Source organism: Rhinoraja longicauda, chromosome 31 (genome assembly GCF_053455715.1).
Source record: "Rhinoraja longicauda isolate Sanriku21f chromosome 31, sRhiLon1.1, whole genome shotgun sequence".
NCBI classification, from domain to species: Eukaryota; Metazoa; Chordata; class Chondrichthyes; order Rajiformes; family Arhynchobatidae; genus Rhinoraja; species Rhinoraja longicauda.
In genome coordinates, this window is record NC_135983.1 from 18,754,616 (window position 1) to 18,778,696 (window position 24,081).

General features: G+C 42.9%; 1 protein-coding gene across 1 annotated transcript in view; it reads left to right on the forward strand.

The window, feature by feature from the left end:
* LOC144608367 (uncharacterized) overlaps positions 1-24,081 on the forward strand; it is a 334,350-nt gene that overhangs the window by 72,308 nt on the left and 237,961 nt on the right. Inside the window, 2 exon segments of the mRNA XM_078426045.1 lie at positions 891-944; positions 11,366-11,419. Coding sequence (XP_078282171.1) covers positions 891-944; positions 11,366-11,419 — 108 coding nt within the window.

A 24,081-nucleotide genomic window follows, 5' to 3' on the forward strand; every position in this document is an offset into this window, starting at 1 on the left:
CAATACCTATTAGACTTCATGAGAGGGTAATCAGGAAATAAATGGTGATCAGCTGTAAACTTCATGGAACTGTAAACTTCAACACAGTTACCCTTGTGCATGGAACTGTTCACAATTCTGCAGAAAATTAGGACTGTATCTCATTGAGTTGTACAAGATTGAAAGGGGTTGAATGACAAAGTATTGTCGAGCAGCTCTCTGATCTACCTCTGCTTCTATTTCTTAGTCTGTATATTTTTCCTAATTTTTTTGACTAATTGTGTTTCTGAGATGAAAATGGTTGAAAAAATTGAGACTTTTATATGCCCAACTCTAACTCATTATTATACATCTAAATGCATTAGATATATGCATGTTTATTTCTCAGATTATCTTGCATGACTTCATAAGTATTCCTCTTTCCACTGTAATATTCCAGTTTGCTTCCACATTTCCCAGAAGTTGCTCAGAAGTTGTTCAAGATCTTTCAAATCAAAAGTTTTTCACTGTACTTGAGTACACATAACAATAAACAAAACAAAACTTTAAAACTGATGTACTTTGCTACTGATACCAATTGAACTTGATTATTCTGTGGTATCTATTCTTCCAGAGCCACAACATGTTTTCTTTTAACTTTCATTTAACATAGTGGAAAATTTTATTCACTGCTTTCAAAACCTTTTGCTTACTCCAGAGTTTGTGTTTCCGCAATTAATACCCTCATTATGCAGTGACCTTGTCAAGTCTGTCAGTTTTCTGAAAGCTTAATTCACTGCGGAAAACAGAGTAGGTATTCTGGCAACTAACCCATGAACTCTGTCACCTTAAGAGGAATTAGTAACTAATTGCTGTACAAATTGAGGAATGACTGTATAATATTTTAATACATATTAATTATTTCTCCGCAGGGTCCTCGAGGCCCTCCAGGCCTACTTGGTCAACCTGGAAAAAGAGGACCTCGGGTAAGTGCTTTATTTTTTTCTCGTAATATTTACTCACCAGAAATACTAGTTTGACTACCAACCATTTTCAAGAGCACAAAACAGTGATTACAGCCATTTAAAATTGCCAATATTATCCCATTAATAAACCTGATTATTAAAATGTAGTTTTAATTTGAATCTTCAAGTATGTTACCTTTCTCACCTTGAGTCCTATCTGAACTCATCTTGTCAATGATAGGAATCTCTCAGACGTTTGATCATGATCTCACTTAAGCATCCAAATTTCCTTCCTGCCTGCATTGTTAGTTCATATTATTGGCTTTCTTTTCTGTACGTCTCCTTCAAATCTGCCGTCATCATTCTCCTTGTTTTAAAGAAAAGCATGACCCCCACGTCCTTTCAACACTCTATTTGTAATCACAAGCAGTTTTACAGTACCCAAACACGCCTTTATTTCCAAAGATAGACACAAAAAGCTGGAGTAACTCGGCTTTCTTCAGTCTGAAGAAGAGTCTCGATTTGAAACGTCACCTATTCCTTCTCCCCAGAGATGCTGCCTGTCCCACTGAGTTACTCCAGCTTTTTGTGTCTATCTTCGGTTTAAACCAGTTAATTCCTGCACTTTACCTTTATTTCCAGGTCTGGTCTGTTACTCATCCTTAACCTGTGTAGCTCCATTTTTGATATCTGCCCTACTCATTTAGCTGCAAAGTTTCCAACCCTAGAATTCCCTCTCTTTACCTTTCCCCTTCTCTACCCCGTCGACTACCTTTAACACACTGGCTAGCTTTTTGATCATGGTTTTCAATGCCAAAATATCCACACGTGGTTTGGTATCAAATTTGATTTGTTAATCATCAGGTGATGTGTTTGGGGATATTCACCATGTTAAAAGTAATATAACAATACCAGATGATGTTGCTATTCAATCTGAAGTTTATGTCCATGGCTGTTAACTAACCAAATATTAATAAGCATATTGACGAAGCAGTGAACAAAATGGTGATAACTCCACAAATGATATCTAAGACTGAATTTATTTGTAAGGTCATTTATTATCCTAATTATCCATTTAAGTAGCAATGTCACTTTTTGTAAGTGATAATCAGTGAAGGTAAGTCAAAGTCTGAGCTGATTAGAAATTGTGCTGATAATGTACTTCAAATATTCAATGATCAAAACATTTTGGCATCTTGCCTTGTTCAGACAATTCATTAGTGTTGACTGAGAAATTTCTATCCAAATTGATTGTATTTAAGGGCTAAAGCTGAATGATACATGGAACCTCTTTCAATTGGCGCTTTATCATTGTTCTAATGGACAAATTAAGCAATAAGGCATGTTTCATCCACGCCCTCCTCATTTGCATGGTTACGTTGATTATATTTGCTTGTCCTTCAGACGATTCTCAAGACATCCAGTTTACAAGAATGAGAGGTGATCTTATTGAAACATATAGGTTTATGAAGGGATTTGACCATGGATGCTGAGAGGCTACGACATTATTCCTTGTAGCGTAGAAGACTGTGGGGCGATCTTGTAGAAGTGTATAAAATCATGACGGGAATAGATTGGATGAATGCACAGAGTCTTATATCCAGGGGACATGGGTTTAAAGCAAGAGGGGAAAGATTTAACAGGAATTTGAAAGACAACTTTTTCACTTAGAAGGTGGTGGGTATAAGGAATGGGCTGCCAGCGGAGGTAGTTGAGGTAGATACTATAACAGTAATTAAAAGGTATGTGGACAGGTACATGGATAAAAAATGTTTAGAGGGATATGGCCAAACATGGACAAGTGGGATGAGTTTAGATGGGGCATCTTGGTCAGAATGAATGAGTTCGGCCGAAGGGCATGCTGTATGGCTCTGTGAGAATTAATCTCTTCTGCAGCAAGTTGTGACTCTTTGGAATTCTCCAACTCAGAGAGCAGTGAAGGTGAAATCATTAAATACATTTAAAACAGAGATTGACAGACATTTGAACAAGGGTCCAGGATAGTGATACTAAGACTGGATCGCCAAGATCTCAGTGAATGATAGAGCAAGTGTAAGGATAGAGCAAGCTTGGCCACTCCAGCTTTTGTTTCTTAAGTTACACTGTAGGTGTATTAGGGCCCATTTTTATGAAAATTGAGCCATGGGTTTTCAGTCAGTTTCAAGACCAAAGATCCACGTCAAATCTCCAACACGCATTATCCCCAACCTGAAATTTAATGTCAGGCCACTTATACCTGTTGCACTTTGCACAAACTGTGAATGGGGAGAGCTAATGAACAACCAGACAAACCTGATCATGGTAGTTAGTGGCCAGCGGGAATACTGTTATTCTGGCTTCACATAAACCTGAGATAAAAATAAACGTATCTTTTTTATATTCTTTGCTGGTTAGGCCATGTCCGCGTGAGGAAATTCTGAGTGGAGGAAGCTTAAAGCATGTTCAACTCATGGCACTCCAATTTCCCTGAGGAGTTCTAAAATATTCCCTAATTTTTAATAAATAAATAGTTCTTTGTGAATTTATCTTCGAATTATGACTATAATGCTGGCCATCAACAGGAAGATATGGAAACCTGCACTCTATTCCAATTTATGAATAATTTAATAGTAATGCAAACAATTGTCCCTTTAATCTGCAGATTCCTCTGGAATGCCAGTAGTTACACATTTAGAACACCTAACCATTTAGAACACCTAACCATTGTCCCAAATCGGTCTTCAGCTGCTCAGCCCATCTGTTAAACACATCAATAATTTGGTCTCACTTCCAGGAACTTCAACTTATATTTGCAACTGTAATATTCTATCAGATACCTGTTTGTAAGGGAATTGTGATAGTATATATTTTATCATTTGGAAGTACAATATATGTGCCACATTTGTCAGCTTCCAGATTGGCTGAGGTATTCCACAAGATCAATAGATAGCTGAGATTAAATGAATCATGCGGTATGGATCGTATGCTATATTTTGCACTCTGCTTCTTTTCATTTTTTGCATTACTTTTGTACTGGCGCAAGGTTTGATTATAATCACAAATAGATGATTTACCTGGATAGCACGGAAAACACTTTCTCGCTATACCTCCGAACACATGACAATAATAAACAAATACCAATACCAAAGACTAGAAAATTGTGCTGAGGTGGGAGATCAGCCATAATCTTAATGAATGGCAGAGTAGGCTCAAAGGACTGGATGACCTATTTCTGCAACTATTTCATGTATTTTATGTTCTGATCTTTTAGAAAAGAAAGGGCATGTTCTACGATGGTTTCTCCAATGCACAGGCACCTTGTCTGAATTAAAGAAAAGCTGATTTAGCAGTTTGTATGAATAAATATTTCAAGGTATTGGCGTAGCTGTTTATCAAACATTTAAATATCTTACTAAGGAAAATAGTGAATAAAAATGTTGCTTGTGTTCCCTTGGATTTTAAGTTGACTAGTGGGAATAGATTAAAATGTGGAAAACTTCAGTGAACAGTAGTCTGTTGTCAACATACAGTGGTTTGGTTCAATTTCAACTAATGGAAACAAAAAATCACATGAAAGCCTCTTTTACAAGTTGGCTGTGCTTCTGATTGAATAAGAAAGCATTGGATTCAAGCACCACTCAAAGATCTGAGCACATAATCTCTAGTAATATTTCTGTCCAGCAATGAGATAGTGCTACAGATGATTCTATCCCTGTATGAGACATTAAACCATGGCTCATATTTCCGTTAAAGAATTGCTCAGCATGGAAACAGGACTTTTGGCCCATCCATCCATCCATGCCTACCATGATTCCCACCTGAGCTGAACTCATTTGCCAGTTTATTTAAAGAAGATTCAGGTTGAAGAGCAGAAGAACACCGAGCATTGTTGGGATGTGGAAATGCACAGACCATTTTTTAGAAATTGGGTCACTCAGTGGCATAGCGCTGTGCAACCTATTTGATCAGAGTTCTGATGGTAATTTTGTACTTTACTGTAAATTGGACTTTCAGAACATGATGGCCTTTTTGATTTATATACAGCTGTGGGTTTTCATAAAGAAGCCTGAAGGCAGCATGTGCAATCTATTATTCACTGAAATTTCAAGAAAGTCATAATCCGTGAAAATTCACGTGCCTCCTTAATCAGATTATCCCTGCTCAAAGAAAAAGAGAAAGCCCTTCTTCTGGACCATGTGATTCATCATATTCTGGTGCATAAAAACCTGGGAAATATGGCAGAAAATCAGCAGGAATGTCTGCTGGACCTATACAGAGTCGGCTGTTGGTGACATCAGTTCTTTTGCTCAGCTGATTGAAGCTTACCTGAACAAATTGTAATAATAATAATAATAATAAACATTTATTTTATATAGCGCTTTTCCAAGTGCTCAAAGACGCTTTACAAAAACAGTCATGACATTAAAAAAAACAGACGAACTATCCTGACGGAGAAGCGGCGAACAAATAGCGCCAGCGTCCTCTCACGTCAGGGTCCGGCAGTAGACAATCAAGAACACAAGACACACAATTACAATTTTAACAAACAGCCATCGCAGTGATTGCTCCAGGCACACCCTCACTGTGATGGAAGGCAAAGAAAAGTCTTATCTCCTCCTTCTTCTCCCGTGGTGCCACGAGGCGATCGAGGCTCCCGACTTTTGAAGCCCCCACTGGGCGATGGAAAGTCCCAGGGCCGAGCCGAGCAGGCCGATGAAGGTCCTGAGCCCCCACCGGGCGATGGAAAGTGCCGCGGAAATTGTGTTGTGTTAATGCACATGATACATGTACCAGGCACAGGAAAAATGGTCTGAAGAACCTCATACCCTATTCCTGTACACCAATGACCCCCTCCTTCAATTTGTGCTGTTCAATATGATTATTGTGATCTGCAAATAGCATTTTGGACGCCAGTCTGGGTGCTCTCCATGACATTAAAGAGCAACTCCTGCTTCATCTATGTTTGCTGCATCCTCCAAGGTCTAGCTATTATTGCAGACAAAGGCATTATCCACTTTGGCTCCATACTGGCTCCCAACAGAGCCATCCCACCAGTTGCATTTCACCCCCTTCATATCTGCTCTGATATTTATTTTCTCCCATCAATTCCCCTTTGATTCTTTTTACCTCTTAGTTACACTTAGGGGGCATTTTCAACAGCAAATGAATTCCAATACTTGGTATAGATGTATACCTATTCTAAGCAATAGAATAAAAACATGCAAAAGCCCAATGAAATCAGAAGTTAAAACTTACAAAACAATATAGCCTTGTATCATGAACATAATAGTAGCTATTGTAGGTGACTTAACTTTAATTTAACATTTTATTATCCCACAACTACATCTCCACTAAACAACTGTTTAATAATAGACAGAGATCAATATATGATGTCATGTGATTCTTATTCATTTTAATAACTTTATGCTTGCAAATGTAATAAGATTTTCAGGTCCAATGCCAAAATTATTGATTATCCTGGATCTTGGGAGCACATGCATTGTCCTAGTAGGGAATGCCTATATGAACCCCTGTCTTTGTCCTTAACCTGCCTCATTGAAGACTATATGGTAGAATTGGTTTGTTAATTCACCCCCTGGGGAGCAGGTACATGTGTTATCTTCCTTCCAGTTGCAGTCCACCCATGCCTGAAGATTCACCATATGGCTACCTTTATAGCTATTAGGTGAAAAGGGGAAAGTTAAATTGAGATGTGAGGGACAAGTATTTTACACAGAGAGTGGCGCGGGCCTGGAGGGCATTTCCAGGAGTGGTGGTGGTGGCAGATATGATAGTGGAGTTTAAGAGGCTTTTAGATAGGCACATGGAAGTACAGAGAAGTACAAGGAATAGAGGAATATGGATCATGTACAGGTAAATGAAATCAGTTTAACTTGGCATCATGTTCAGCACAAACATTGTGGGCTGAAGAGCCCATTCCTGTGCTGTACTGTTCTATGTTTATCTTCTATGGAGTGTGGAGTGCTAATATCAAAACCAATAGCTGAGACTTTCAGATAGGCTGATGGTCCAACAGCTTCTTACGTGTATTGCTCAGCAGCTAGAGCCAGGTCAGTTGGATGTTATTGGTTTTCTGAAAGGAGAAAGTTATGTTGGTTTGGTGATGATTAAAATAGGTGTATCTTGTAAACCGGAAGAGACTCTGCAGGAGCTGTGCAACAGTTGCGCCATCTGCCTCACCACTTACTGTGCCATCGTTCTCAATAGTCTCGATGCCATTGCTGCTCATGGCAGCATGCAGCTGAAGGTTTTGCCTGAGCTGACTGCCTGTCGCCCTTTCATGGATACCTCTGTCCCCAAGCATCATTGGCAATAGAACAAGTGGTGTCCTCTGCTTTAAGGAGGCCTTCCGTCTCTGGTAGGCGCCAGAGGAGCTAGGGTAAATCCTGGACAGGAATGGCAGTGTTTTACTTTGATGTAAATTTTATAAATACTGAATTGAGAATTATGTAAATATTTGTAAATATTTTTTACAAAAAACTGTGTTAGAAACCACTGAAGTCATATAATATGAATGAATGGTAATGAGCACTCAATGATGTCAGTCAGATATGCCGCAGGTTTGAATGCTTGCTGCACTTGATCAAATAGAATTATGCATTCCGACTCCAATATGTCACATTTTTTGGTTATTATATTTTACATTATTTTTGAATCAGTACTGAAAGTAATGTGAGTTCTTATTTGTAATGTGCAGTTTTGCAGAGGTTTGTTGTATTAATTGACACAACAGGATATGGGAAGTTGCATGATAACTTAAATTCACACTACAGCTCTGTGATATATTACCATTGCATCTGTAAAGGCCTTTCATAGAAATCTAATTGCAACGCTACAATATTCAGTTATCTGACTTAATTGAGTTTGTTTACACCAGCTGCAGTAGATCAAATTGCTCACACCAACTGGGTTTGAATCAGGTTGTTCACACCAGCCGGATTCATATTGAATTGTTTATACCAGCTTGACACTAACAATGTGAGCTGTTCAAAATTATCTGTAACATTGCAGCTGTCTTAAATACTGTATATTGAATTCCTGGCTTAGGGGCCAGTGGTGTCTAATAATGTTCCTATTAATTATATCCTCGCTGGCCAAACATTAGCTTTTCAGAAGATGTGAATACCAGATAGATTTACAGAATTCCTCAATACTTAGGAATTATTGTGGATTTGAAATGCTGAATAATTACTTGGATCTTTTCAAATGTGAAAGATAACGATTATTTCAGCTGATTGCAACAACTTCTCTGTGAGTCAAAATTAATTGTTGAAAATTGGCTGGATGTCATTTGGATTATATTCCACCTTTGGTTCATTTTCCAATGGTTCAGTTTTGGACTGAGAAAAGTTACATTGAACCACTTTAATTCCAAAACATCTGGCAATTTGATTGAAATAATTTGGTGCAGCTGAGCTATCTGAATTTGTTTCAACACAAGTTCCCTGTAACAGATAGCCAACTAATGGTGCATGCAATTACATAAAATTAACATTGCATGGGAACATAAATATATAAGAATTAAGAGCTATCGAGTTGAACCCAATGAAAATTTATATTTTTGTAACTGCCAAAATATATCAATGAATATACAAAACTATACAAAATGTCCCCATCTGTAATTTTGTCTGAAGAATTAAGAGAACATCGGACCATTAACCATGTTTTGGATACCCTTCCTCTTCTACTGGGGTTAGTACAACTGCACTGCAGTTATTTTACTAGGTTGTTGGGACAGTACTTTGCAACTCTCAGTCACCATTAAAGCAGATTAATTGGTCACATTTTGTAGTGTATGCATTCATAAGTCACAAATCTGAGTTTTTTGAAGATGTGACCAAAAAGCTTGATGAGGGCAAAGCTGTAGATGTTTTATATATGGATTTCAACAAAGCATTCAGCAAGGTTCCACACCTTGCTCTGGTAGGTTACTTCGCATGGAATCCAAGGAGAGATAGCTGAATGAATAGAAAATTGATTACATGGAAGGAAGCAGAGGGTGATGGTGGAATAGTAGTGTGCCTCAGGATTCGGTGCTGGGCCCATTATTGTTTGTCATCTCTTTCAATAATTTGCAAATTTGCAAATTATACAAAAGTGTTGTGGTATTGCAGATAATGAAGATGGTTGTCAAAAATTGCAGCAGGATATTGATCGGTTGGCCAGGTGGGCTGAGGAATGGTTGATGGAATTTAATACAGAGAAATGTGAGGTGTTGTATTTTGGAAAGTCTAACATGGCAGGACCTACACAGTAAATGGTAGGGTTCTGGGAAATGTTGTAGAGCAGAGGGATCTAGGTACATAGTTCCTTGAAGGTGGTATCACAGGTAGATGGGGTGGTCAAAAAGGCTTTTGGCACTTTGGCCTTCATTATTCGGAGTATTGAGTATAGAAGTTGAGAGGTCATGTTATATAAGATGTTGGTGACGCCACATTTGGAGTACTGTATTCAGTTCTGGGCACCATGTTAGAGGACAGATGTTGCTAAGTTGGAAAAGATGCAGAGAAGATTTACAAAACTGTTGCCAGGACTTGAGAGTCTGAGCTTTAGGAAAAGGTTGACCAGGCTGTGACTATTCCCTGGAGCACTGGAAGATGAGGGGTGATCTTATAGAGGTGTATAAGATCATGAGAGGAATAGATCAGGTGGACGCATAGAGTCTCTTGGGGGATCGAGAACAGGAGGGCATAGGTTTAAGGTAATGGGAGGAAAGATGTTATAGGAATCCGAGAAGTAACTTTTTCATGCAAAGAGTGGTGGGTGTATGGAATGAGCTGCCAGTGGAGGCAGAGACTATCGCAACGTTTAAGAAGCGCTGAGGCAGGTACATGGGTAGGACAGGTTTAGAGGGATATGGGCGAAACACAGGCAAGTGGGACAAGTGTAGATGGGACAGGTTGGTCGGTGTGGGCAAGTTGGGCCAAAGGGTCTGTTTCCACACTATATGTCTCTATGACTCTAAATCGTAGGAGCAGAATTAGGTCATTCAGCCTATTGGGTCTACTCTGCCATTCAATCTTAGCTGATCTATCTTTCCCTCTCAATCCCATTGTCCAGCCTTCTCCCCCTAACCTTTAACGACCTTACTAATCAAGAACCTGTCAATCTCTTGGCCTCCACAGCTGTCTCTGGCAATGAATTCCACAGATTCACCACCCTCATGTTGTGTACAAATTAGCTCCTGTGTTGCATTAAAACAAAATAGTTACTCACGTCAAATATACCTAATTAATAGTGAAGTGCCCTGTGGTGTCCTGTAGACATGAAAAGGCTATGTTAATGCATACTCTCTTGTTTTGTTTCATGCCTGCTTGTGAAAGTTACTTTTTATGCTAAACATGACGCAGCAGAAAGATTTAAAAATGCAGATACCTCATTTACTGTTTCCACTTTAGATTGTAAACCACTCCAATATTGAGTTATTGTTAAGCATGGCACCATGCTAATGTCTTGTGCACACATGTGGGTGATGAGTGAATGACAACAAAAATAGTTGTGAATTTTAGTAAGTTAAAAATGTGTAGAAACAAACAATTAGATACATCAGGTGGCATTCAAGAACATTTGGAACTTAAACAGGACAGAATTTGTGAAGGATGCCCAAGTCTTTGACATCCATTTTACATGCCAGCCACAATTGATTGCTATTGCAGAAGACGTTTGTGGCCCAGGATCCTGAAAATTAGCTAAATAGTTTTCATCTTTCTCTTTGGCTCCCCATCCTACAGTCGCATTGAAATTAATTAGGATTCACTTCATGTGCCCTCTAATCAGATGTCTAATCCAGGAAATGATACCCCAGCATAAAATTTAGGGAATCTGAGCTCCACCATGTGTGGGGTTCAGCAAGGGGATGATGTGACAGAATCGATTAAGTACCTTGATATTATCCAATGGAATTTGATCCACCATTTCTAATGTTTTATTTTGATTTTAATTCCCAGCAACAATAGTAGTTATGAAAATTGGTGTTTCCTTTTAAGACCTCCACATTGAGCTGTGTGGTAATTTGTTCTGGGTTTGCACTAGTTGCTGGCACAACTGTGGGCAGATACAGGAATGGCAATGGTTTGTGCCAGCTTTCCATCACAGCGGCGCTGTCATTGATGCATGTGACTCCTTTCTTTACTGAGTCTGTCAACAATCATGGGGCAGCATGCTGAGCGCTGAGCAAAGTAGCAGTGTGCACACCTGCAAAGAACTCATTGAAAATATTGCTGCTTTACAGTGTTTTATCGGGTGTACTAGTTACATTATCTCATATACTTCGTAAAATGGGAAAACGAAAAAATTTACACAAGTATTTTTATCAATCAGATAATATGGTTTTTATTTAATTTGTTTCTTTTATTGACATTACAATTCCAAAATGACGTGCAGAATGCTGTTTAAATTGAGAAATGCAGTGTCTGATTCCAATATTTGTTCTGTTTCTGCAGGGACGTCAAGGACCCCATGGAAACCCTGGCCGGCCAGGTCCCACCGGTGGGAAGGTTTGTCCTGTCTTAAAATATCCCAAGAAATTCAAATAGATTGTACATGTTTGTTGTGTGATTTAAGTTGTAAAATAGAAAATAAAACATAATTAGCAGCTCTTGTGATTACACATGTGTAATATGCTTGAGCCTGATGGATGTGTCCATGTACCATTAACATCAATTGTGCAAAGCGCACTTATTGTTGTTGCTGCTGACAAAAGTGCAAACGTGACATGGTGACAAGGTGGGGTTTGAAAGTAAACTCAAGCAGAGGAAACAACCTTGTTAAAGGATTCCTTAAAGGGACGGAGCTCATCTACATTATTGTACAGGTGAGGTCTGGAAAAGAAAATGAATGTCGATTCAGCATCAATATACTGAAGAATCATAGGGAAAGCTAAGCTAGTACAGTGCTTAAGCTAGTAGACCGCACTCTGGCTGATGAGAGGGCCATTCAGTTGCCTGATAACAGCTGGGTAGAAACTGAACCTGAATCTGGAGGTATGTTTTTTGAAACATCTATATCTCTTGCCTGATGGGAGAGGGGAGAAGAGAGAGTGACCAGGATGAGACTGGTCCTTGATTAATCTGGCGGCATTGCCGAGGCAGCGTGAGGTGTAGATGGAGTAAATGGAAGGGAGACTGGTTTGTGTGACATTCTGGGCCACGTCCACAATACCACAGCGCCTCCCGCTCGGAACGGCACCATGGCACAGCTGGTAGAGCTGCTGCTTCATAGCGCCAGAGTCATGGGTTTGATCCTGACCTCAGGTACTGTCTGTGAGTTTGCACATTCCCTCTGTCACTATGTAGTTTCTACTGGGTGCTCCGGTTTCCACCCACGTTCAGATGACATGTGGTTTTATAAGTTGTGTAGGAAAGAACTACAGATGCTGGTTTAAATTGAAGGTAGACACAAAATACTGGAGTAAATCAGCGGGACAGGCAGCATCTCTGGACAGAAGAAATGGGTGATGTTTCAGGTTGAAACCCTTCTTCCTGGGTTTATAAGTTAATTGGCATCTGTAAATTGTCCCTAGTGTGCAGGGAGTGGATGAGAAGGTGGGATAACAAAAATACTAGTGTGAACTGCTGTGATGGTTGGTATGAATTCAATGGGCCGAAGGGCCTGTTTCTATGCTATATCTCTAAACTAAAAAACGAAATTAGAATTTCAGTCAAGGGGCCTTGCACCAAACTTGTATTTGTTTCCAGTACAATTCTGTTTTCATGTGACTTTTTAGAAACTACCATTTACAAACATACAGATATATAAATTATGAGTGAGAGTAGGCCATTGACCTAGTATTGGCGAACTACTTCGGCACCTGCTTGACAAGTTAAATTCATGTCAATTGCCCTACAGTTTAAGGTTTCTTTGCACACATATATTTTATTTTGCTACTAATTTTCATTAAAAAGACAGAAACTTGGCTTGTAAATATTGCAGTATTTTCATTACTGATAGCTATATCAGATTTCTGCTGTGAAGAACCTTTCTCATCTTGGTCACATTGAATGGTCTATTGATGAAGTTAGAAAACCGCATTTTGATTTGTCTGATTCTTTGAATTAAAATCCATAGTAAAGGTAACGTGTGCAATCTGGTCTATTGAGTATTTGAGTAAATATGTGGCTGACCTTTTGATTTTGTCAGCAATTTTAATTTTAAATTCTCAGCATGCTTCACTTTCCAATATCACGTGAGTAGAAAAAGAGACTTAGCATTTCAGTTGTTCGGTATTGTTCCGTTCAGCATTATACGTCTGAAAATCTCAGATTCCTGGAACGGAATGTAAATGTAACCATTTGCTCTCGACTCGTTCCACATTGTAAATTTGCCAAAAGAATTTGGTTATAAGTTATCTTTGTTCCAATAACATAATTTCTGTTTCTTTTGGCACAATTTCGATATTGGTTGTACATGGGTTAGCTTCACAGTGTTGCTTAGGAAATTAGGTCACATTATTCCAAGAAGCATCTATTAGCAGTCACAACCAGGCATACATCTGCTTGACCAACAACAGCCTTATTTAAGTTCTTGGAATAGGTTCACTCAGCACCAGGAATCCAACCCAGGAAGGATCATGTTTTTTTTTTTTTAAATGCAACTGGGGTACAGTTTACCCCATTCCCTGACATTTCCCACATTTATGGCCTACCTACTTCCTCTGGCCCCGATGAGCATATTGAAGCGCAAACGCTATGCCCCTCTCCGCAAGCTCCTGATCTCCAGATCCACCTTCCCACCTTCACTTCCCCCATCCCCATTCACCATCAATGTGCTGATCGCACACCACCATTCCCACCCTTGCAGTCAACACAGCACTAGACCGATCTAACTATTCCGAGGTCTCAATCTCCCCAAGGTTCTGATCATGACCCTTCCCAGCACTTTCCAAAAATCTAATGGAATCATAAAGTCTCACAGCGTGGAAGCAGGCCCTTCGGCCCAACTTCGGCTCATACACCCGCCTCTCTTTGAATGAAAAAGTTACCCTATTAAATCTTTCCACTCTCACCTTAAACCTATGTTCTCTGGTTCTCAATTCCCCTACTCTGGACAAGAGACACTATGGGTCTACCTGATTCAATCCTCTCATAATTTCTATAAGAACACTCCTCATCCCCCTGTGCTCCAAGGAATAGAGTCCTAGCCTGCTCAGCCTCTCCTTATAGCTCACGCCCCGGCGCCCTGCCCACACTGGATAACATGCACCATCTACACTAGTCCCACCTGCCTGCATTTGGCCCATATCCCTCTAAACCTGTCCTACCCATGTACCTAAATGTTGCATAAACGGTGCATTAGTACCTGCTCCAACTATCTCCTCTGGCAGCGTGTTCCATACACCCACCTCTCTTTGTATGACAATGTTTCCCCTCAGGTTCTTATTAAATCTTTCCCCCCCTCACCTATGTCCTCTGGTTCTCAATTCCCCTTCTCTGGGCAAGAGACACTATGGGTCTACCTGATTCAATCCTCTCATAATTTCTATAAGAACACCCCTCATCCCCCTGCGCTCCAAGGAATAGAGTCCTAGCCGGCTCAGCTTCTCCTTGTAGCTCAGGCCCTCGCATCCTGGCAACATCTTCGTAAATCTTCTCTACTCTTATCTCTGATCTCTGAATTTTTATTTGCTTTTGCAAGAGAATGGGTTAGTTATTGGCAGACAGTATGGCTTTGTCCAAGGGAGGTCGTGACTTACAAACTTGATCGAGTTTTTTCAGGAGATGATGTAGGTGGTCAATGAGAGTAGGGCAGTGGATGTTGTCTACATGGTCTTTACTGAGGTATTTGCAAAGGTCTCTTACGGTAGGTGGATCCTGAAGGTTAAGATGCATGGGATCCACAATGACTTGGTCATTTGGATTCAAAATTGGTTTGCACATGGAAGACCGAGGGTAATGGTTGAAATTATTCCGGGGGGTGTGGCCAGTGGATCAGTACTGGGACATCCGTTGTTTGTGATATATATATATGGACAAAAATGGAGATGGGTTGGTTAGTACATTTGCAGATGACACAAAAATTGGTGGAGATGCAAACGATGAAGAAAGCTGTCAAAGGATACAGCAGGTGATAGATCAGTTATAGATCGGGGTGGATAAATGGCAGATAGAGTTAAATCCGAGCAATTGTGAGCTGTGGCACTTTGGGAGGTCACTTTGGGAGGGGAAAATATACAGTTGATGACAGGATCCTTAATGGTATTCATGCACAGAGAGATCTTGGGCGGGAGGCTTGGGTCCATCGGTCTCTGAAAGTAGCAAGACAGTAGAATGTAAAGAAGGCGTATGGTATGTTTGCTTTCATTGGTCGGGAAGATGTTATAGAACTTTGGTCCAACCGCATTTAGTATATTGTTTACAGTCCCTTTCCAGAGAGGAAGTAGAGGCTTTGGAGAGGGTGCAGATGTGGTTTACCAGAATACTACGTGGATTAGAGAGTATCACCTATAAGGAGAGTTTGAACACACTTGGATTGTTTTCTCTGGAGTGTCGGAGGAGAGACCTGAGAGAGGTATATAATATTATAAGAGGCATAGATAGAGTAGATGGTCAGACTTTTTTTAGGGTTGGAAATATCAAATTACAGAGGGCATAGCTCTAAGGCTTGAGGGGAAAACTTTAAAGGAGATGTGTGGAGCAAGTCCTTTACACAGAGTGATAGATGCATGGAATGTGCTGTCAGGGGTGGTGGTGGAAGCCGATATGATATATTTTAGATAGACATGGATTCGAGGAATGTGGATCAAATGCAGGGAAAAAGAATTAGTTTAAATTGACATCTTGTTTGGAGCAGATATTGTTGGCCAAAGGGCCTTTTCTTGTGCTTTACTTATCTATGTTCTAATATCTAGTTACCTCACACCCTCAACATCCCAATTTCTGAACTTCACCATATCCTCCCTGATGGGCTGTTAACATGGCCATAGTTAAGGCACCATATCTCTGCTCCCCAGTCCCTGGGATCTGAACCTGTGCTCCAATTTGGCCCCAAATGCAAACCATCGCTCTCCATCAACAACCCTCACCCAAAAAAAGCACCAGCCCTGGTGCAAGGCTCATCTTAATTTTCTCATGCACAACGTAGCCCACTAAGGAAAGTGTCCAATGTGCAGCCATTTGAATGTTAGTTTCTACTAAATTTTGCTGTGGTGGATTCACAATCAAAATAAACTCACAATTACCCTTGACGTGATTGTTTGTCGTGCCATGAAAAGAAATGCATTGATGAATTTATAAAGCAAAAACTCTGAATAAAGTCATAGTGTAGCGACCATAGAGAATGGTCCAGGTCGTCGAACCCTCGGATTGGCCAGCGAGGTCACGTGGGAACGCGACCATGAGGATTGGTCCAGCAAACGACATCGCTGATTGGCCAGCGATGTCAGGTGCACGTTTGGCGCCCGTTTTAGCCAGTTCGGCGAAGTCTTCAAGGAAGACAGTAAGTTTATATTGGTTGTCCTGTAACTTGTTGTTTTGATTCTGTATTCGTGTATTGCGGCTGCAATAAACTTCGTCTACAACTAGCAAGTTTCGGACTCGCCATATTGGTGACCCCGAACGTGATCTGGACGATCACCAACTGAGCAGGAACCCGACGCCTCGTTGACGATGACCGAGCAGGGCACACCGGAGTCAGGCGCGGCAGGCGTTCATCTTCCGTTATTTTGGACGTACGCACCGCAAGCTTGGTTTATCCACGCCGAGGCTCAATTCCACATAAAGAAGGTGTCGGACGATTCCACGAAGTACTTCTACCTCGTCAGCGCTCTATCGCCGGACACAACCAAGCGCATGATGCGGTTTATCATAACTTCACCTGCGGAAGACAAATACGAAACCATGAAGAAGGCATTACTGCGAACCTTCGGGTTAAATAAGCATGGTGGTGCAGCAAAACTTCTGCACCTACCGGAGCTTGGAGACCAACTGCCTTCCGTCCGCATGGCTGAAATGATGGTGCTAGCCGGTGAGCATACGGATTGCCCGATGTTTGAACAGGCATTCCGCGAGAAACTTCCTGAGGATGTCCGACTGCTGCTTACGGATTGTTCTTTTAAGGACCCCGAAGCATATGCAGCGAAGGCGGACGCGCTCATAGCGGGAAAAAACAAGGCCAGTGATTCCATCAACAAAGTCTCGACATCGGTGACCACGCCACAGCGACGGAAAGATGGCGCCACGTCTCCCGCCAATTCCCCGAAAGCCCGCCAAAAAGATCCGCACAAGCGCGGCTGGTGCTATTATCACCTACGATGGGGTAACGAATCCCGCAACTGTCGTTTGCCTTGTACCTTCGCGGGAAATGCCTCGGCCGATCGTACATAGGGGCAGTTACGATTGGCCAGAACCGGCGCCTCTATGTCCATGATCGATTCATGGACACAGAATTTTTGGTAGACACCGGAGCCATCGTCAGCATAGTGCCGCCGACCGACCTCGAAACCAGATCGGGCAAGACAGGTCCCACCCTCATCGCGGTTAACGGCAGCCCAATTCGCACTTTCGGCACACGGAAGATGTCCCTTGCTTTAGGCCTCCGCACGTACGAATGGCCATTCATCATAGCCGACGTCAAACAAGCGATCCTGGGCGCAGATTTTCTCTGGGCTTTTTCACTGGTTCCTGATGTCCGCGGTAACGACCTCCGACCCGCTGCTGAAGACGAGCACGTCGCTCCGGCAATCGCCTCCTCGCCCAGCCCTACTGTCCAGGCCGTCGTCGCGGCCCCCGACTCGTATGCTGCGATTCTGGCAGAGTTCCCAGAGCTGCTCGTCCAACGTTTTGACGCACCTTCAGCTAAGCACGGTGTAGTCCATCACATCCGCACTGAAGGCCCTCCCGTTTTCGCTCGGGCCAGGAGACTACCGCCAGACAAACTGGTGGTGGCACGGGCGGAGTTCAGGAAGATGGAGGAAATGGGAATTGTTCGTCAGTCCGACAGCCCGTGGGCCTCGCCGTTACACATGGTCTCCAAGGCATCTGGGGGGTGGAGGCCATGTGGCGATTATCGGCGTCTCAATGCTGTCACCACGGCTGATCGCTACCCCATACCGCACCTACAGGACTTTTCATCTGGACTGGAAGGAGCGGTGGTGTTTTCCAAAATCGATTTGGTGCGAGGATACCATCAGATTCCGGTGCGACCGGAGGACATACAAAAAACTGCAACTATTACTCCGTTCGGGTTGTTTGAATGGTTGCGTATGCCTTTCGGTTTAAAGAACGCGGCACAGGCTTTCCAGCGACTGATGGACCGCGTGGGCAGGGGTTTACCCTTTGTGTTTATTTATTTAGACGACATCCTGGTAGCCAGCCCCTCAGTGCAAGAACACCAGGCCCATTTGCGGACCGTGTTCCAGCGGCTCCAAGACCACGGGCTCATTCTTCAACCCTCCAAATGTCAATTCGGCCTGCCTGCTCTCGATTTTCTAGGTCACAGAATTACCTCTGCCGGCGCTGTCCCTTTGCCAGAGAAGGTGGAGGCTATCAGGGCTTTCCCCAGGCCTACCACAGTAAAAGGGCTGCAGGAGTTCGTAGGCATGGTTAATTTCTACCATAGATTCGTTCCGGCAGCGGCGCGAGTCCTGCGCCCACTTTTCCAATGCCTTGCAGGTAATCCGGTAGAGTTGTTGTGGTCCCCGGCCGCAGAGTCGGCTTTTACGGCAGCTAAGGCAGCCTTGGCAGACGCCACCATGCTGGTCCATCCGAGCCCCTCCGCCCCCACGGCCCTGACGGTTGACGCCTCTGACGTGGCGGTGGGCGGGGTTCTGGAGCAGCAGGTTGGTGGCCGTTGGCAGCCTTTAGCGTTTTTCAGCCGGCAACTAAATTCGGCCGAGCTGAAATATAGCGCATTTGACCGAGAGCTTCTAGCTCTCCATTTAGCTGTCCGTCATTTCAGGTATTTCCTCGAGGGCCGCCCATTTGTGGCATTTACGGACCACAAGCCATTAACATTTGCTTTTTTGAAATTGTCTGACCCATGGTCGGCCCGCCAGCAGCGGCACCTGACTGCTATCTCAGAATTTACCACAGATGTCCGTCATATCGCGGGTAAGCTGAATGCCGTTGCTGACGCCCTGTCTAGACCTGCTTTTCCCCCTATTTCGGCGGTGGACTGCGAAGTGGATCCCCAGGAGCTCGCGGAGGCACAGCTCCTGGCGGATACCGTTTCGACGTACCAGTCCACCACTTCGGGATTGAAGTTGGCCCAGGTAGCTTGTGGGTCGGAGGGCACGAAAGTCTGGTGCGATGTTTCTCTTCCTCGCCCCAGGCCGGTAGTACCGCCCTCCCTTCAGCGCCGGGTTTTCGATGCTATTCATGGGCTGGCACACCCGTCCATCCGCTCCACCTCTGCCTTGGTGGCAGCGAGGTTTGTCTGGCATGGCCTGCGGAAACAGGTAGCGGGATGGGCACGTTCCTGCGTGCCCTGTCAGACCGCTAAGGTCCAGCGCCACGTCCAGCCCCCCGTACAGGATTTCGAAGTCCCGGCTTTTCGTTTTTTCCACATCCACGTGGATTTGGTCGGGCCTTTGCCTTCCTCCCGGGGCTACACCCACCTCCTCACGGTGGTGGATCGGTTCACCCGGTGGCCAGAGGCTTTCCCATTGTGTGATATCTCGTCAGCGTCTTGTGCTAGGACTTTGGCCCTTCACTGGGTAGCTCGTTTCGGGGTCCCGGCAGTTATTACAACTGACAGAGGACCACAGTTCACTTCGTCCCTCTGGGCCGCGCTGGCGGAACTGTACGGGTCCAAATTGCAACCCACAACTGCATATCACCCCCAGGCAAATGGACTCGTAGAAAGGTTCCACCGCCAACTTAAGGCGTCCCTCTGTGCAAGGCTTGAAGGCCCAGACTGGGTAGACCAACTCCCTTGGGTTCTGTTGGGCATCCGGACGGCTCCTAAGCCAGATCTCGGTGCGTCGTCCGCAGAGCTGGTATATGGCTCGACCCTTCGAGTACCTGGAGATCTGTTTCCGGACACTTCAGCCCTGCTCCCTACAGTCCCATCAGCGTTATCAGCTCTCCGGGAACAGGTGGGCTCCCTGGCTCCAGTGCCGACTTCACGTCATGGGTGTCCCATGGTACATGAACCGTCTTCCCTGAAGGACTGTGAGTTTGTTTTTTTGCGTAAAGATGCCCATCGCGCCCCGTTGCAGAGGGTCTATCAAGGGCCGTTTCGGGTTTTACGTAAGGGAACGGCTACTTTCACCTTAGACATGGGCGGCAAGAGTGAACTCGTCTCGGTGTCCCGGCTCAAACCTGCCCATTTGGACCCAGATCAACCAGTCCTGGTCGGTCAAACCCCTAGAAGAGGCCGACCTCCGTTAGTTCCGCCCAGTCCACAAACCCCCATTCCGACAGTTCCTCCGGGACCATCAGTTTCGGCAGTTCCCCTAGGACCCCCCGTTTCGGCAGTTCCTCCAGGACCCCCCGTTCCGGTAGTTCCTCCAGAACCTCCCGTTCCGGCTGTTCCACCAAGTCCGGAACCTCCGGCTCCTGTGGTTCAGGCTGTCCCTCTCCGTACTCGTTTTGGTCGCGAAATCCGGCTCCCGGCTAGGTTCCGCACCTCGGGTTCTGGGGGGGGTCATGTAGCGACCATAGAGAATGGTCCAGGTCGTCGAACCCTCGGATTGGCCAGCGAGGTCACGTGGGAACGCGACCATGAGGATTGGTCCAGCAAACGACATCGCTGATTGGCCAGCGATGTCAGGTGCGCGTTTGGCGCCCGTTTTAGCCAGTTCGGCGAAGTCTTCAAGGAAGACAGTAAGTTTATATTGGTTGTCCTGTAACTTGTTGTTTTGATTCTGTATTCGTGTATTGCGGCTGCAATAAACTTCGTCTACAACTAGCAAGTTTCGGACTCGCCATAATAGCATTGTTAAAAAGAGCTTGAAATTTGGCTATAGTATCGCAAAATAAATAAAGATTTACTACTGGTTCCAGAAGCTCATCCAAAATGGTTGTTCTCTACAGTCTTTTTAAAGCCAACTATGTCCTTGAGACAATGTAAATATTGACACACAAGAAATAGACTGCTGTTTCTCTCTGGCTTCTAGTGCAGACCATTGTTGAGGTTTATGTAATACAGTCAGTACTCTCTGTAACCACAACGCATTAATACTTATGTGCTCTCATCGCAGACAAAACCACTTACTAACATCTCACAATATCGGATTATTTATAAGGATCCAAATACATTCATTTCTATTTAAACTCTGTTTTGCAATAAATTGGATAGCACAGCAATGAGGTTAAACATTATGCCGAGTTTTCCCTTTCAGCATTATGCTGATTAATATCCTAAAATGTGAAGTGTTAATCTCTCAAAACACAATGATTTGATTGTCAGAAGCAGCATGACTATTTGCTACCACCATAGCAACTTGACACAACATGAAGGTTGTGCATGCTTTAATGAATATAAGTGTTGTACTTGATTTATTATGAGGGATAGATCTGCAGCACTTGAATGCAAGATCAAGTGAGAAGGGCTGAATCATTTGCTATTGTTCCTACATTCTTATACTGTTGTGTCTTTGGCAATACTGTATGTGATGTCGACATAAACAGTAGTCACTAGCCAGATGACAAAAGCCCTGTTCTGGAAATAATCAGAGATGTGAATGCATTTTTGTTCAAAATACCATATCTCTTGATAAACAATCATATAAATTTCAGGAGATGCTTCTGAATATTTTACTGGCCTGATATTTTACAGTCAGAATCTTATTACTGGATTTTTTTCATGTCTGGTAATTCTTGGCAATGCTCAGATCGTGAGTTAGATTTTCAGAATAAATCATGTAGAAAATTACCAATCAATCTCGTGGCTCTGAATGATACCCTCTGCAGAGAACTGCAATTGTTTCCATGTTTAGCTGGAATAATATAAAATAGATTAAGACAATAGACAATAGACAATAGGTGCAGGAGTAGGCCATTCAGCCCTTCGAGCCAGCACCGCCATTCAATGCGATCATGGCTGATCACTCTCAATCAGTACCCCGTTCCTGCCTTCTCCCCATACCCCCTCACTCCGCTATCCTTAAGAGCTCTATCCAGCTCTCTCTTGAAAGCATCCAACGAACTGGCCTCCACTGCCTTCTGAGGCAGAGAATTCCACACCTTCACCACTCTCTGACTGAAAAAGTTCTTCCTCATCTCCGTTCTAAATGGCCTACCCCTTATTCTTAAACTGTGGCCCCTTGTTCTGGACTCCCCCAACATTGGGAACATGTTTCCTGCCTCTAATGTGTCCAATCCCCTAATTATCTTATATGTTTCAATAAGATCCCCCCTCATCCTTCTAAATTCCAGTGTATACAAGCCTAATCGCTCCAGCCTTTCAACATACGACAGTCCCGCCATTCCGGGAATTAACCTAGTGAACCTACGCTGCACGCCCTCCATAGCAAGAATATCCTTCCTCAAATTTGGAGACCAAAACTGCACACAGTACTCCAGGTGCGGTCTCACCAGGGCCCGGTACAACTGTAGAAGGACTCTTTGCTCCTATACTCAACTCCTCTTGTTATGAAGGCCAACATTCCATTGGCTTTCTTCACTGCCTGCTGTACCTGCATGCTTCCTTTCATTGACTGGTGCACTAGGACACCCAGATCTCGTTGAACTCCCCCTCCTCCTAACTTGACACCATTCAGATAATAATCTGCCTTTCTATTCTTACTTCCAAAGTGAATAACCTCACACTTATCTACATTAAACTGCATCTGCCATGTATCCGCCCACTCACACAACCTGTCCAAGTCACCCTGCAGCCTTATTGCATCTTCCTCACAATTCACACTACCCCCCAGCTTAGTATCATCTGCAAATTTGTTAATGGTACTTTTAATCCCTTCGTCTAAGTCATTAATGTATATCGTAAATAGCTGCGGTCCCAGCACCGAACCTTGCGGTACCCCACTGGTCACTGCCTGCCATTCCGAAAGGGACCCATTTATCCCCACTCTTTGCTTTCTGTCTGTCTGTCATTGAGATAATACGAAATCAGTTAACTATGTGGATAGTTAGCCTGATTATGAATGGTTTTGATCACAGATGTGCATCAAATAATATAATAATTATGGTATTTTCAAACAACTTGTTCTTAGAAATAAGTAATTATTTAAATTGCTTTAAACATGCTGATGATGTTCCTTTTCAACTACATTCCCAATTCTGTGGTTTAAATTGAGGGGTTTTTTCCCGTAAATTTCTTGAAGATTATAGAAATATTGGTTCTGGCAAAATTATTGGAATGGCTTCTTCCAGGAGTGAAAGTATCCAAACAGTAGTGCAACATGTTTGTTGAGCTTACAATATAGATCAAGATGACTTGCATAGAACAACAAAATACTGTTTTTTTAGCGATAAATGCACAGACACCCACAAACAGTTACTCTTTCCACACCCAAATCCTACTCTCCCCAACAACCTCTACCCCACCAAACATAACAACAGGGATTAAGTACCTGATTATTTAGAGACGATGCTGCAAAGTTGGGCAAGGATATTAAAACCCACAACAAGCCTCTTAAACAAGAAAAGCACAAAACTACTATTGCAGATAAATATCACATTTTTCCATTCAGGTTGTTATAAACATTCTCCAAGCACAAGCAGCATTCAAGTATGTTCTAATTTAAGGTACTTAACCTATTTAAGTGTGCTGAATGTCCTCTGTAAGGTAAATTCGTGTCCACGTTGTTTTGTTGGAGGGGGGGGGGGGGCTGTCCTTTTGTATGATTAAATATCAAAAACCTATAGCATGGCTGTGCTGATGCTACTCCAAGCAAGAATTTTCACTGTACCTGTGCATACAATAATAAACTCAACTTAAACATGAACTTTTAAACCCAGAGCTACTGCTGTATGCAAAGTTGTTAAGATTTAATTTCAGGGTAAATGAATTAATAGGCTTTTGTTTTTAATTTATGAAAGTTATTATTATTTTTTTTATAATTTACAGGATTTTGAATTCATTTCTCACGATATCCTTGGACTACCAAAGGAGTTGTTCAGTAGTACTTGTGATTGTGCTTGGCCTTGGAGCCTTAGTGAACATCAGACATATTTTCTTTTTTTTACAGTGGTTCATTAAAATATTTATAGAAAAAATGTTTTTGGTTGCCAACGCCAAGTGTAAGGATGAGATTTGG